Source organism: Rhinolophus hipposideros, assembly GCF_964194185.1.
Source record: "Rhinolophus hipposideros genome assembly, chromosome: 10".
In the NCBI taxonomy this organism is placed as follows: Eukaryota; Metazoa; Chordata; class Mammalia; order Chiroptera; family Rhinolophidae; genus Rhinolophus; species Rhinolophus hipposideros.
This window is the reverse complement of record NC_138056.1, coordinates 35,887,328-35,900,268: the sequence shown is the minus strand read 5'-3', so window position 1 is coordinate 35,900,268 and position 12,941 is coordinate 35,887,328. Positions and strand designations below refer to the sequence as shown.

The following is a 12,941-nucleotide window of genomic DNA, read 5'->3' as shown; positions in this document are numbered from 1 at the left end:
ATTCGCTCTCTTCTAAGAAGTAGGCTTCTCTTGTCCCCTTTAAGGTGCTGCTTTTCAGGTGCTACTGAGTTAGGAATTCAAACTCAGACTGAGTCTGTTAGGATTAGAAACTCAACCCAGGTGACACACTTGCTGCTTTTCCCCACCTCCCTCCCTCTAATTGGGTTGGTGCCCTGCAAGGGAGATCCTTCCAGACGCTGTGTGTTCCACAACTAAGGGCCTCAGTACCTCAGATGGTATGTCCTGTCTCCCCTCACTAGGTGCTAACCTAATTAGGGGTGAGAGTGAGGATGGTGACCTATTTTCTCCGTATCCTCAAAGTCCAGCCACGGCCCGTCACACTGAGGGTATTCAGGACGTGTCTGCGCAGTGAGTCTGGGGCTGTAATAAAATGAGCGGGCTGTGCGCGGGGCCGAGACCTCCTCCTATGACCACAGGCTTTAGAGTGTACGCTCCGTGACAGTGGGTACACAGCTCAGCGGCCCTTGAGGCTTCTGAATTTAGCTTTGTTCCAGACAGCCGAGGCTATTACGACATACCCACAAGTACTGCATTACATCTAATTTTCCTTTTACACTTGTGCTTTGTATTAGCTATGCTTAAACCCATTGAAAACATCAACTCTGGGTCCCCAGCTTCACTGTCACCAGAAAAAGTGAAAGTCAGTGGGCACTCATCCATTTGAAAGTGTCTGCCTCAGAAAGGAACTGAAGGCCACCCAGGCATCTTACCCGCCTCCAACACATCCCCAGACACCTTTTCTCAGGGCTCAGGATGAGTGGACACAGCACCTGCTTCCCAACCTGCAGCCTCCCTTGGAATGCAGCAAAAGCTGGCCACGTTTCGGGGACTACTTCTGCATCAGTCAAAGGAGGGATGGGGGTCCCCGTTCTAGTCCAGCTCCAGATATCAACACCCTGCCCTGAAGAAAAGGCACCCTAATCCCAGGGCCAGGGTGCAATCTGAGGACACCCCAGCTCCTCCTCCAAGGTGACCAGGAACTGCTGCTCCCTCTCAAGGAACTCATGCTCGACTACCGAGACCATGCTGGTCTCTGTGTAGGTCAGCCCTCGCCATGGAGGCAGACAGTGAGAATGAGAACACGACACAAGCTGGTAGCAAGCTAGGCAAGCCCCGCCCCCCCGCCCCGCCTCCCTCATGGCAGCACAAAAGATGGAGTCACACAGCACCACAGATGTGAGGCTCAGCCTGGTGCACCAGCCAAACTATTGAAGGGAGCTTCAATAGAAAGAAAATAAACCAAAATGACTTGCAGGACGCCTGGGGGTGGTCAGGAGAGCCCCTGGTTAAGCAAGTGATGGAGCCAGAAGCAATGGAATGGCCCCGCTTGGAGACACAGATCAGATCATCTTACGCTTCTCCTGGGCCGACAGCCCCGTGCTGACTTCTTCAGCACTTTGTAAAGCACGTTCATCAAAGGTTCATTATTTTTTATCTGTTCCAAACACAAAGGCAAATACAACAAAATACAACAGGTGAGACATCAAACAACCCTTAAAGGAGCTGGAATCTGGGGGAATGGGCAAAGGGGAGCCTTGGGAAGATGTGTCTCGGTTGGCTCGCATGGCTTGCCAGTTGCTGGGCTTTTCTGAAGGTCAGGTCCCTGGTCTACAAAAGGGGGTGACAAACTCTGCATGAAGGGTCTTTGCGCAACTTTAGTGTTTATGTGAGAATACCAAGTTCAGTGCCCATCTGCTTCCAGGTTCTGTGCAGAAAGCAAGAGGAAACTTTGCTTCTTCCTTCGCCCTCCCTCATCACATACTGTAAGGCTTCTTTACTTTAGAGCGGTGCCACCGTTAGGCCCTTAGACCCTCACCTCCACACCTGTGTTACAGCTAAGTAATGATGTCTTGCCAATGATCCCAAATGCTTGCCGCTCCCTTGAGAGAAGACTGTCCGAACCGCTACGACAGTGGGTCTCAACCTTGGCTTGAACACTGGAATCACCCAGGAGCTTTAACTAACACTGGTGCCTGAGTGCCTGTGGGGACAGAGCCCCAGAGAGCAGTTTCCAGGCTCTCGGCCTCACATCGAAAGGTGCTGGCTCGGGTAGTAAATGGCCGTCAGCTGTGACTAGTTGGCTGTCAGCTGTTACCCGTTAGCCATTGGCCACTGATATAACTGCCGCGGCTACGCTCGCAAACGGTGGTGTAGTGACGTGGTGGAGTGTGGATTGCAGAGAGGAGGATTGCAGCTAGCAAGTGAGGTTGGTTGCCAGAGACAAGTAGACAGCAGGTTGTGGATCCTGTGGCTCCTGCTTCCTGTCTCCAACGCAGCCGCCAGCGAGACTATAGTGGTATGACTCCCCTACCTATGGCTCCATGGGTGTTCCTTTTTGGCCTCGCCATGTCCTGCGTTCTTATGTGGGGAGCGGGAGTAGAGACAGTCCCAACTTCAAGAGACTCAGATATAATTGGTGTGGGGTGGGGCCTGGGCATCGGGATTCTTAAAAGCCCTTCTGGGTGATGCTAATGGGCAACCAGGATTGGCAACCATGACTCTAAAACTTGCTCAAGTTCTCAAACTTTAGCATGCTTCAGAATCACCTGGAGGGCTTGTTAACATACAGACTTCCAGGTATTGCTGATGCTTTTGGTCTGGCATCACATTTTTGAGAACTACTGCTTTGAAACAATGATTCTCAACTGTGGCTACACATTAGAAATACCTGGGGAGCTTTTTTAAAGAGTAATCTTAGTGTTATTGATTAAGTCGGAGTCTCTAAGGGGTAGGACCCAAGCATCTATATTCCGTGAAAAAGCTGGTTGTTCTAGTTCAAGGCCAGGGTTAATAATCTCTGCTCCAGAACAGTAGACCTCCAACTTTAGTGTGTCCAAGAGTCACCCCAAAGCTTGATTTAAAACATGCAGAATTTTGGGCGCCACCTCTAAAGGTTCTAATTCAACAGAACCCTCCAGACATGCAAATTTTTAAAATCAAGCTCCCAGGTGATCCCGAAGTAGGTGGTGTCCCAGACCACAATGTAAGGAACTTTGCTCCAGAAGCTGACTTTGGAAACGGACTCTGAATGGAGATGCCCTGATCTCAGGCTCAAACAGGAAGAAGGTGGAGGCCAGGCACCCAGAGCTGCTGATAACACAGCCCTCACCAGGGATAAGAGCCTCTTTGGGGCTGACTGCAACCTGCTCTACCTACAAAGGCACCCCCTGAGCAGCTTGTGCTACCCTCCCCGCCACCTCCCTGTCCCAGCTGTGCTTCACAGCTGCAGAAAAACAACTCAAGCTGCCAACAAGAGCCAACCCCCACATGCCCTCTTCAGACCTAGTCGGGGGGAGGGGGAGGTAGGGTCCTAGAGAGCAGAATGTCAATGCCAGAACTATTATACAATTCAGCGAATATACCTTTAGGGTGGGCAAAGTACATGGTACAGAAGAAAGAAGGCAAGTGGGGAGTCAGGCACTGGGTTCGAATCCCAGCTGCAGAAGTCACCTGATACGTGGGATCCTGGTTGCTAAGGTGGGGATGCTAATTCCTATTGCTCAGGGATGCTGGGAGGACTGAGTGAGATTACTAACACCAAATGCCCAAACACTGCCAGGCAGGAACAGATGCTTCATCAATGTAGAGTCCTTTCCATCCCGGCAGCAGCAAGTAAAATGCCAGAGAAGTAAACATTTCCAAAAAGCACATGAACACAGACCATCTTCTAAGACAGTAGGGTACGCCTTTGCGTGATCACTTGGCAGCACAGCAGGAATGCTCATTTCCGGAAGGAAAAGCTCCACACACGGCAGGAGCAGATACCACCAGCTGACTGTGGAAAGGGAGCATCCAGCGATGGTGCCGGTGATGGGCTCTGGGTTTTGGAGCAGGGACACAGGGGTGCCTTGGCCAACCTCGTGGGGGCAGGGAGACCCTCATCCTCCAGAGAGGCTCACCTCCTATTCACTCCCCAAGGAGGGACCTCTCCCAAGAAGCTGTGCCAGCGGGGGCTGTGCTCATCACTATTCCACGACCAGGCCCGTTCAATTGTGTCCACAGAGGCCCTCGTCTCAGGGACCCCCGCTGGGCTCCGCATCCGCTCGCCTTGTCTAGCATGTCACAGCATCTCAAGAGCCAGTGGGTCTCAGGGTTTTCCTGATCGAGTCACTCAACCCACCCCGTGTTCCTCTAGCCTCAGCTACACCGCAGTGATGGGGAGCTCACCACAACCTGTGGTGGTCCTTTCAGAAAAGTCCTTGCACTAAATGAAAGCCGCCTACTTGTAGCCGCCTACCATGGAAAGGTTAGGCTGGGAGGAAGTGAGCCTGGGTTTGCAGGTGGCCGCCCTCCCTGGCCGTGTGGGGGAGCCCGCCCACCAGGGAAAGGAGAACACTGACAACACGGCCGGAGCCCCTGGAATCTGTATTCCCTTTTTGGCTTAGCAGGTTGGTGTGGGTTTCAGACACTTGCAAACCAAAGCATGCGGCCTAATACACCTCTCAGCCACAATGCCTGCAGGCCCTCAACACCTCTCCTTTGATTGCAGCCCTTCCCTCGTCTGGATCCGGAAGTGAGACTCATCTGGGAACCCTACACCACAGCTGGGTCAGAGCAGAGCAGGCCCCCTGCCTCCCTGATCTGGGCACCCCATCCCTTGGGGGGAGGCCAAGGTGGTGCCAGCCTTTCTGGCAGCCACGCCAGACTGGTGACTCACATGCAGCACAGGCCCCAGCATCTCTTCCCACGTGTGCTGCTGGTACAGTTCCTCCAGGGGACCAGGTCTCTGAGAGGAGCCAGCAACTAGAGCAACCAGCAGACATGCGGACCAGGGAAACTCTGAGATCAAAACAGTTGTTTTCCATGACAGTGACAACTTCCAGTGACTAACTTTCCTGGCACACGCAGCTCCTACCTAGCTAGCGAAACACCCCAAGGATGTACCCTGCCCCTGGCACATCAAACACATTTCCTGGCATAAGGACCCCAGCTCAGTTCTAAAACACTGAATTCCTCTGGGTCCACAGTAGTAGAAGCAACATTTTAAGAGGATCTGGGAGGCAAGGGGATTAAGTGCATGCGCTTAAGAGTCAGAGCGACATGCAAATCCTGACGCCCCAATAACGACCTCCGTGGCCTTGGGCAAATCATGTACCTCCCTGAGCCTCAGCCAGTAACAAAGATGCCACCACCTCCCTTCCAGGGCTAAGGCAGGGGTTACAATTTCAATAGCAGTTCAACACAGTGAGTGGCACACATTACACCTTCTATTGTTATTAGGCTTCTGCTGGGACTCCTGGTTCTGATCTTCTATCCTGTGCCTCCGTTTCTCTCTCTCTAACTCCCCTTTAACTCAAATTCTGCAATCTTGACATAAAACAAACCTGAGCTGGATCTTTCGTCCAGGACCAACTGTGAGTTTCGGCTCAGACACCAGATACTCCCACTCTTCTGGCTCCGGCACTTTATTACGTTCTGCCTTGCACTGTGCACCAAGCCCTGGGAAGAGTGCTGCAAGGTACACCTGGCTGCCGATGGCGCTAAGGTATATGGATGCCCTACAAATACTGCTGCGCCCACTGCACGGCCCCAGGGCAGGGGCGAGAAGAAATAAGCAGGCAACATGGTGACTGGTAGTCAGGAAGGCAGGGGACCAGGGATATGGCGGTACCCAGAGCACGTGGAGGCTGGAGGCTGGTGGACCTCTCCCCAGGTCAGGTAGGGGTGGTAAAGGTTGGTGGAAGGACCCATCAGGGCACAGAAGGATGGGCTGGACTGCACATTTAGCCCCCACTGCCATGTCTGAGCACTTTGTAAACTGAGGTATTACTACCATACTTAACATATGCCACATAAGCTAGAAAATGCCCTGGTTTTGAGAGAACCCTCTGTTGTGCTTATGTCCAGAAGCCAAGTCAGACTTTTGTTCACTGCTCCTTCCTTCGAAAAGCATGGGATAGAATTAGGAACCTGGATGACTGCCTACTCTTCCCCCCGTTGGCCTAGACACCCCACCCTCACCAGGGCCCTCCTTGGCTCCCGCCTTCCCTTTCCCTTAATTCTCAGCCAACTCAAACCCTCTGGCTCTTCAAGTTTCTGCATACATGCCACCTCCTCCAGAAGCCTTCCCAGCATTGCAACCCGCAGTAATCCTCATTATTTCAGCTCTGAACACCCAGCCAGACAGATCTTTGTACTTTCATTTACAGACTTGTAAATAAGTCTGTGTTATCTGGGGATATATCCTTTCCCCAACCCAGAGAGCTTCGGTTTTTCCCTTGTATCTCCCCTAGGCTTTCCCTAGAGCTGGGTACACAGCAAATACTCAATACATACAGAAGTTAACAAGCTGATTTCTAAGCAAAGGCCTTGATCTTGCCTCAGCATAGGGAGGCCCCCCCCATCTCTTGCCATAGGGCCCAATGTTCATCCTCCTGCTTCTACAAAGCTGAAATATGATTGCTGGGTTAAAAATATCTCAGCCAGGTACCCCAGGGACTGGAGGAGGCATGCTTCCAAGGCGGTCAGCTGGGTACCTCCCTATGGGGCCCTCCGCTGCCCTCACACCCGTAGGTAACTAAAGGTCACATCCCTTCAGTCTATTTCATGGCTCAGGCATAAGAAGTGCTCTTCACAGTAGGAACATTCAGAGCTGTGCCAATGAAACAATAGCAGCTCTCTCAGGCAGAAGGCATCTCACTTCTACAGTGGCTTCCTTGGGCTCTGAGTGCTGTGGAGGCTGATTTACTGCCTGAAGCTTTATCACCTACAGGCAGGGGCCCAGTGATCGTCTCCTAAATAAGGATGGGAGGTTGCGTCCCTGTAGCGCCACAGAATTCCATGTGGGACCTTCTCCCTCAGTGACAAACAATCCACCAAACTACTGGTGGCTGAAAACACCTACTAGTGGTACCTCATGAACCAAACTCACTCCCACCTCACTAGAGGCTCTGAAGAAGCAACCGGTTATTACTTGGCAGGATCTTTTGGTTTTGGCCAAGGACAGGAAGAGATCAGAATCTTGTGTCCTCGTTCCATAATCCAGAGACCTTACAGCAGAATTCATAAGAAACTGAGCCCCGAGTCTGAGGCTGTAAGAAACAAAACTCTTCTGATGGAGACCGCAGATGTCCTCCTTTGGGATCCAGATTTGGTAAGACCTGCACTGCCTTTGGCTTGGGCTCGGCTCCAGTGGGGCAGACACTCTCAGAAAGGTGAGTGTCCCACAGAAGTAAGACTCCTGATGTCCACTCACCTTTAGGTCCAGGTACTCCAGATCTTTCTTCAGCTGGAGGTAGGTATCGTCAGCCTTCAGATAAAGCAGAGAGAGAAAAAAGCCAGTTATTATCACCAAGGGTTTCCGTATCTCGGGGCTTTGCATGTAAATCATTTACATTGCACAGCTTCAGGGACAAAGGACCATAGCAGACCAACACATCCAGGGCCACGGGAAGCGCAAATGTCTCAGTGCAGCTCAGAGCCCTCTTTCAACATGGTGGGTCTTACAGGTCACTGTGGGGAAAGCCAGCTTGTCCCCTCATTAGTTGAGGGGACAGTTTGATGGCAAGGAAAGGGACAGCACACATCCCACAAGAAGGCTAGAAAAGCAATGGAATTGAGGTGGAGGTGATCTTCTGAGAAAGAAGAGAGAGGTCTGCCTGGAAGAGGGCAGGCTACACCTGAGCTAGAGTCCCCCTGAGTAGTAGCAAGGCTCCAAGTCTTGTCATCAAACTGTTTGCACCGGGGTCATTCACATGCATGAAGCAAAGTGACCCCGATTGGTATGGGAAAATGCCTGGAAGAGGCAGGGAGATGACTGAGGTGGCCCAGACAGGTCCCCTTAGGACCTTGGGTTTCAGAACAATAAGCACCAACAGCCCCTGGAAGTTTCCTGGAAGTTTTGGCTTCCTTTGCTCAGCAAGGAACCGATGTGCTATGTCTGGATCTAGTCGAGGAAAGTCCAGGGTCAGACCTATCTGCCGGTGTCACCCCTGACAGCCTGCCAACTTCTTTAGTATAATTAACAGGAAAAGTAAGATTAAGGAAAAGGCTGATTTCCCAGAACGCATGTTTCCCATGTAACAGATCTCAGACGCTGGGAGGTGGAGGGGCTGAGAAAACTTAAGAAAAGCAGTCTAGACATCACATTCTCAGCAGACTAAGAGGCCTCCCAGCAAGCCTAGGTAAGCCAGGGCTGGGAAGGTGGTCCCTGTTTACAGCTCTGATGCAAAACAAACATACAAGATAAACAATGGGAGATGTTCAAGCAGTGCTTTGAAACATGAGAAGGCCTGAAGGACCATTGCCAGGGACACCAGTGGCTGGCAAGATCTTATTTCTGTCCCTAAGTTATCCCTTCACCCATCCCTACTTCTTCAATCAGCCCAGTTGCTATACACTTTCCACAGCAGTCATGAGGACAGAGTGCAGGGATGTTATTAAAAATCACCCAAATTCATAACCTAGGGTTTTGTAAGCATTCCCTTACATCCATGTCCTGAGTCCCTAGCATCCCACTAAAACAGGACAGGTAAGGAAGGCAAGCATCCCTCACCGTCCTCATCTGTCTTCTGCCGACTGTGCAGCTCAAAGGGGACCAGCCTTATGTGGACCAGCATCTTCTTTAAGCTGCTCAAGGTGCCTGGGAGAGCAACTTCCTGGCCAGTCCCCGAGGAGCTTGCCTACAAACGCCCATGTCCTAGAAAGTTTAGGATACTGTGCCAGAAAGGACCCGAGTTTTGGCTTTAGCCAAGGAATCCTGGGCAAGTCACTTCCCTTTCCTGATCTACTGCTTGGTATGTGGTAATAACTCCTGTGCTACCTAACCTGTCCCAGGTTACGGTGAGGTCGACCAGGTCAAGGGATGTGAGGATGCTCTGTCAATCAGCACGGCGCTCACTCTGCCTTCCCCGTCTAGGCCAGGGCTGCCCAAACTTTTTTCAACGTTTTTTACCCAGGGCCATATGCGGTAAAATACACAAACAGCTGGGCCACTCACTCGAGGTGAAGTATGTATTGCCTCATCTGGTTTATTTAAGTAAACTAAATATATTTTTGGAATGTGCTGCAGGCCAATTAGCAATGGATTGCGGGCCGCAGTTGGCCCGCGGGCCGCAGTTTGGACACCCCTGGCTCTAGGCTGACACACACCTTTCAGCAGCGCCCCAGGTGGCAACGAGGACAACAGCCAGCACAGCCTTTCGAACGTGACTACACACCGGCCCGGCAGTCACTACTCACAGCCAGAGAAGCCACCATCAGGTCCCTCACACCACATGCAGCCTCCTCCCGGCGCCCGGGGCGTGGGCCCCCCACCACTGCACAGTCTGGCAGTTGCATTCAGAAGCAAACAGGCAGGGAATGAGGGAGAGAACTGGACAGCAAATACAGACTAGAGTGCGGGCACGAAGGGACACGGGCCGGCATGTCATTCCTTTGCCCCGAGGGGAGGGGGATCCCCGGCCCTGAGACAGCCCGCCAGCGCTGACCTGGCATGTGGGAAAGGTCAGGTGATGCTGCAGTAACTGGCTGATGGCGAAATTTCGCACACTGGCCAACTGGGCCTGGTGCCGCCGTAACCGGGTGAGAAGCAGTGAGAGCTCCTCCAGCTGCAGGTGTGTAGACACATGGAGGAAATTAGCCACGGCAGGAGCGCGACACTGTAATTACTCTTCACCTCGGTGCCGTGACAGTACTGATATGACACCGTGAAGCAATTATTGCATTAATTCTGTCATTAGGACAAATAAAGGCACTGGCAGAAAAGGGACCACGGAATGTAGTTTTTTTTTTCAGGAAACAGCAACCAACCCAGTGCACCCTCACCAGAGTCATACTTTGCAGACAGTTAACTAATCAAAGCAAAGACTGTAAAGAAAGGAGAGGAGCTACCGTGTTCCCCCAAAAGTAAGACCTAGCCAGACAATCAGCTCTAATGCGTCTTTCGGTGCAAAAATTAATATAAGAACCGGTCTTATTTTACTATAAGACCAGGTCTTACATAATTATATACTATACTATAATACCGGGTCTTATATAAGACCGAGTCTTATATGAAAATATATAATATAATATAATATAATATAATATAATATAATATAATATAATATAATATTGGGTCTTATGTAATATAAGACCTGGTTTTATATTAATTTTTGCTCCAAAAGATGCATTAGAGCTATTATCTGGCTAGGTCTTATTTTTGGGAAAACAGGGTAACAGGAGAAAGGCACGTGGCTGGAAAATACAACCTGAAAGAGAGGAAAAGCCCACATTCTCTTCCACTTCCCCAAGCTCTTTGTTGGATCTTGGGCAGAGGACCCAATGCTGGCTGGGTGACATTCAACTTATCTGAGCCTCAGTTCCTTCATCTCTAAAATGGGGGAGGGGGTGATAACTGCCCTGTAGACTTCATTTGACTCGCTTAGGAGGAAAACAAATGGACGAGATTAAGCCCTTTGCAGGCTGTATTGTATCATTTACCTGGAGGGACAGATGAAGTGCTGCTTACCGATTTTCCGTGTAAACTGGGAGCGCTGACAGTGTGGGTCATGTAACCCATGGAGGGCATGGAGCGGCGGTCCACGTGAGAAGAGTTCTGCAGGTGGGAAGACAAGACATCACATTTAGGGCTGGGCAAGAGGGCTGGGGCCAGAACCTCTGCCACTCACTGCCATGGCACCCTACCCCATGGCACGTCACCTCTCTGAGCCTCAGACTCTTCATCTGTAAAATAGGGATACACACCTTTCTCACAGGGTCGCAGCAATGATAAACTGGGAAAGCCCCTTGGAGAGTTAAAACTTAAATTAGGTTACAATAAATAATTTAACTGTTTGAACACTGACATCTTTTCCTGCCTTCCAAGCTGCAAGGAAGCAGCCTATGGGCTGTGTGACCCGAGTGAGTTACTTGTCTCTTAATGCCTCAAGAATTCTCATCTGTGAAATGGGCATAATTATAGCACCTAGTTCTTAGAGCTGTTGTAAGAATTAAAGTAAAGCCTTTAGGACTGTACCTGGCACCTATAGGCACTGCATAAGTGTTATCTATCATTATCCCAAATTGCTTAAATTTGTGAGGGTCCCGACACCCTAATGCTGGAGCCCAGCAGCCAGGCAGGGCTCCAGAGCCTCACCTTGGTGGCATGGCCCCATGCCTTCCTGGGAGAACCCCCCAGAGAGATGTCCACACTCCTCCTCTGGTCTGGTGGTTTCACAGTGACCCTTTCTGCTGGTGTGTGTGGCCGCCGGGGTGGGAAGACCCTCGGGGGGCCCGGGGGAGGGATGTCCGAGGGAGATGGAGGCACAGAGATGGAACGGGGCACCTCTAACATGCTCCTGCTCCGGCCGTGATCAGTGAACTCTGGGGAACCCACAGAGATGGGTGCCGTGGGGCTGCCGTGCCGGAACTGCTGGCGCTGCTGCCACTCGTAGAGCTGCCACACGGTGCCATCCCTGTGTGCCCGGCGCTCCTCATTTGACATCTTCCGGTGGCTGGCTCTGTCCTGCGCATACTTGTAGTCACTCGGCAGGTTGCGGGGAGGGGGCGAGGAGCCCCCCGAGGGGTGTTGGGTGCTCTTGGGGAGCGTCTGGTAGTTTTCTGGGAAGGACAGGGACTGGCTCGGGGCACCGTAGCGAGGAAGGGTGTGGTCCACGGGCAGGCTGAGGAGAAAGGAGACGGACAGGTAAGCTGACCAGCAAGGCTCTGCCAGGCTTCTGGAAACGTGGCTGGGTAAACGTACCAATCCAGGCAGGTGTCTGAGCCCTGTAAGAACCTCAAAGAATAATCGAAGCAGACATCCAGGACTTTTGTCTCTTCCTCCCCTGCCAGAGGACTCCAAAACCAAATTTCCCTGTCAGCCTCGGAGTGTCAAGGCCGACAACATGGCTGCCCCTCGACCAACACTTCAAATGCAGCGTGATTATTCCTGCCTTCTCCTCTCTCACTTGACCTGTCCGCTCTCCTGGTGGGTATGCATATTTCTGGGAAGCACCTCACAATTCTCACCAAGACTTTCCCTCTGCCCCGTATCCTAGCACCAAGTTCTGGAGGTTCTTTTAAAAAAAAAAGGCTTGTGGTAGTTCCTTCCTTTTTCTACAGCTCTAGTCTAGATGCTGATGAATGGCTTCCCCCCAATTTTGAGACCTTCATAACTATTAGGTTGGTGCAAAAGCAATTGCGGTTTTTGCAAATTTTTTTTTTTTAACCTTTTGAACCACAATTACTTTTGCACCAACCTAACAGTTCCCACATTGTACACAATCAGCTGCTTGGACCTAAACCCTCCCATGCTCCAAAAACTTCACTGGCTTCCTGCTGCTTAAGAAATAAAATCTAAACCCTAACCTGGTAGGCATAGCTCTCTAGCCCCTGACCTCAACCCACCTCACAAGTCCTGCTGTTTTCTCACTGCCCCTCCTAGTGGGGCAAGCCAGGCGTCTACGGCCCAATAGGCGAGGAGGTGCCCCCGTTTCCAGTATTTACTGAGACCAAGAGCCTCACCTGAATCCCGCCCTGCCTCCTACACCCCTGGGCAACTTCTCACAGTTGAAAAAGCAGAGGCAGTCTGATCTGGGGTTGAATCCTAGCTCCACTCTCCACCAGCTATGTGACCCCTAAGCAACTTGCCTGACTGCTCTGAGCCTCAGCTTCCTTACCTGTGGCATGAGGGCAGTATTACTTGCCTCATGACACTGTTCTGAAGAGTAAATGAGACAAGTTAAAAGAATGCTGGGTCCATGCTTGGTACACAGAAGGCACTTCACCTGTGGGTGCTTCCTTCCCACCTCCTCTTATTCTCATGATACGGTTTTTCCCTCCCGTACTTGTATGGGCCCTCCCTTGCCCTATTCACCCTAATCTCACTCTTTCTCCAGGACACTGTCCCGTGCCTCTTCCATAGAGGTCTTCTGCGATGTCGCAGCCCTCAGGGTCCCTGCTCTGACCTAGTTATTATATAGTCTGTAACTTTTCCAAGG

At 51.4% G+C, this 12,941-nt stretch overlaps 1 protein-coding gene across 20 annotated transcripts in view; it reads right to left on the bottom strand.

Annotated features, from left to right (window-relative positions):
* Positions 1 to 12,941, bottom strand: part of PLEKHA7 (pleckstrin homology domain containing A7) — a gene marked incomplete at its 5' end in the record, with an annotated part of 204,167 nt that overhangs the window by 26,539 nt on the left and 164,687 nt on the right. For 11 of the 20 annotated variants that reach the window (XR_013994149.1, XR_013994150.1, XM_081062125.1 and 8 more), the window contains 5 exons: positions 1,376 to 1,456; positions 7,217 to 7,270; positions 9,450 to 9,569; positions 10,472 to 10,558; positions 11,099 to 11,624. Coding sequence is in view for 18 of the 20 variants with exons in the window: in XM_081062125.1 (XP_080918251.1) it covers positions 1,376 to 1,456; positions 7,217 to 7,270; positions 9,450 to 9,569; positions 10,472 to 10,558; positions 11,099 to 11,624 (868 nt within the window). The remainder of the gene's footprint in view (positions 1 to 1,375; positions 1,457 to 7,216; positions 7,271 to 9,449; positions 9,570 to 10,471; positions 10,559 to 11,098; positions 11,625 to 12,941) is intronic. The other 9 variants (XM_081062124.1, XM_081062126.1, XM_081062115.1 and 6 more) reach the window with 4 other exon arrangements.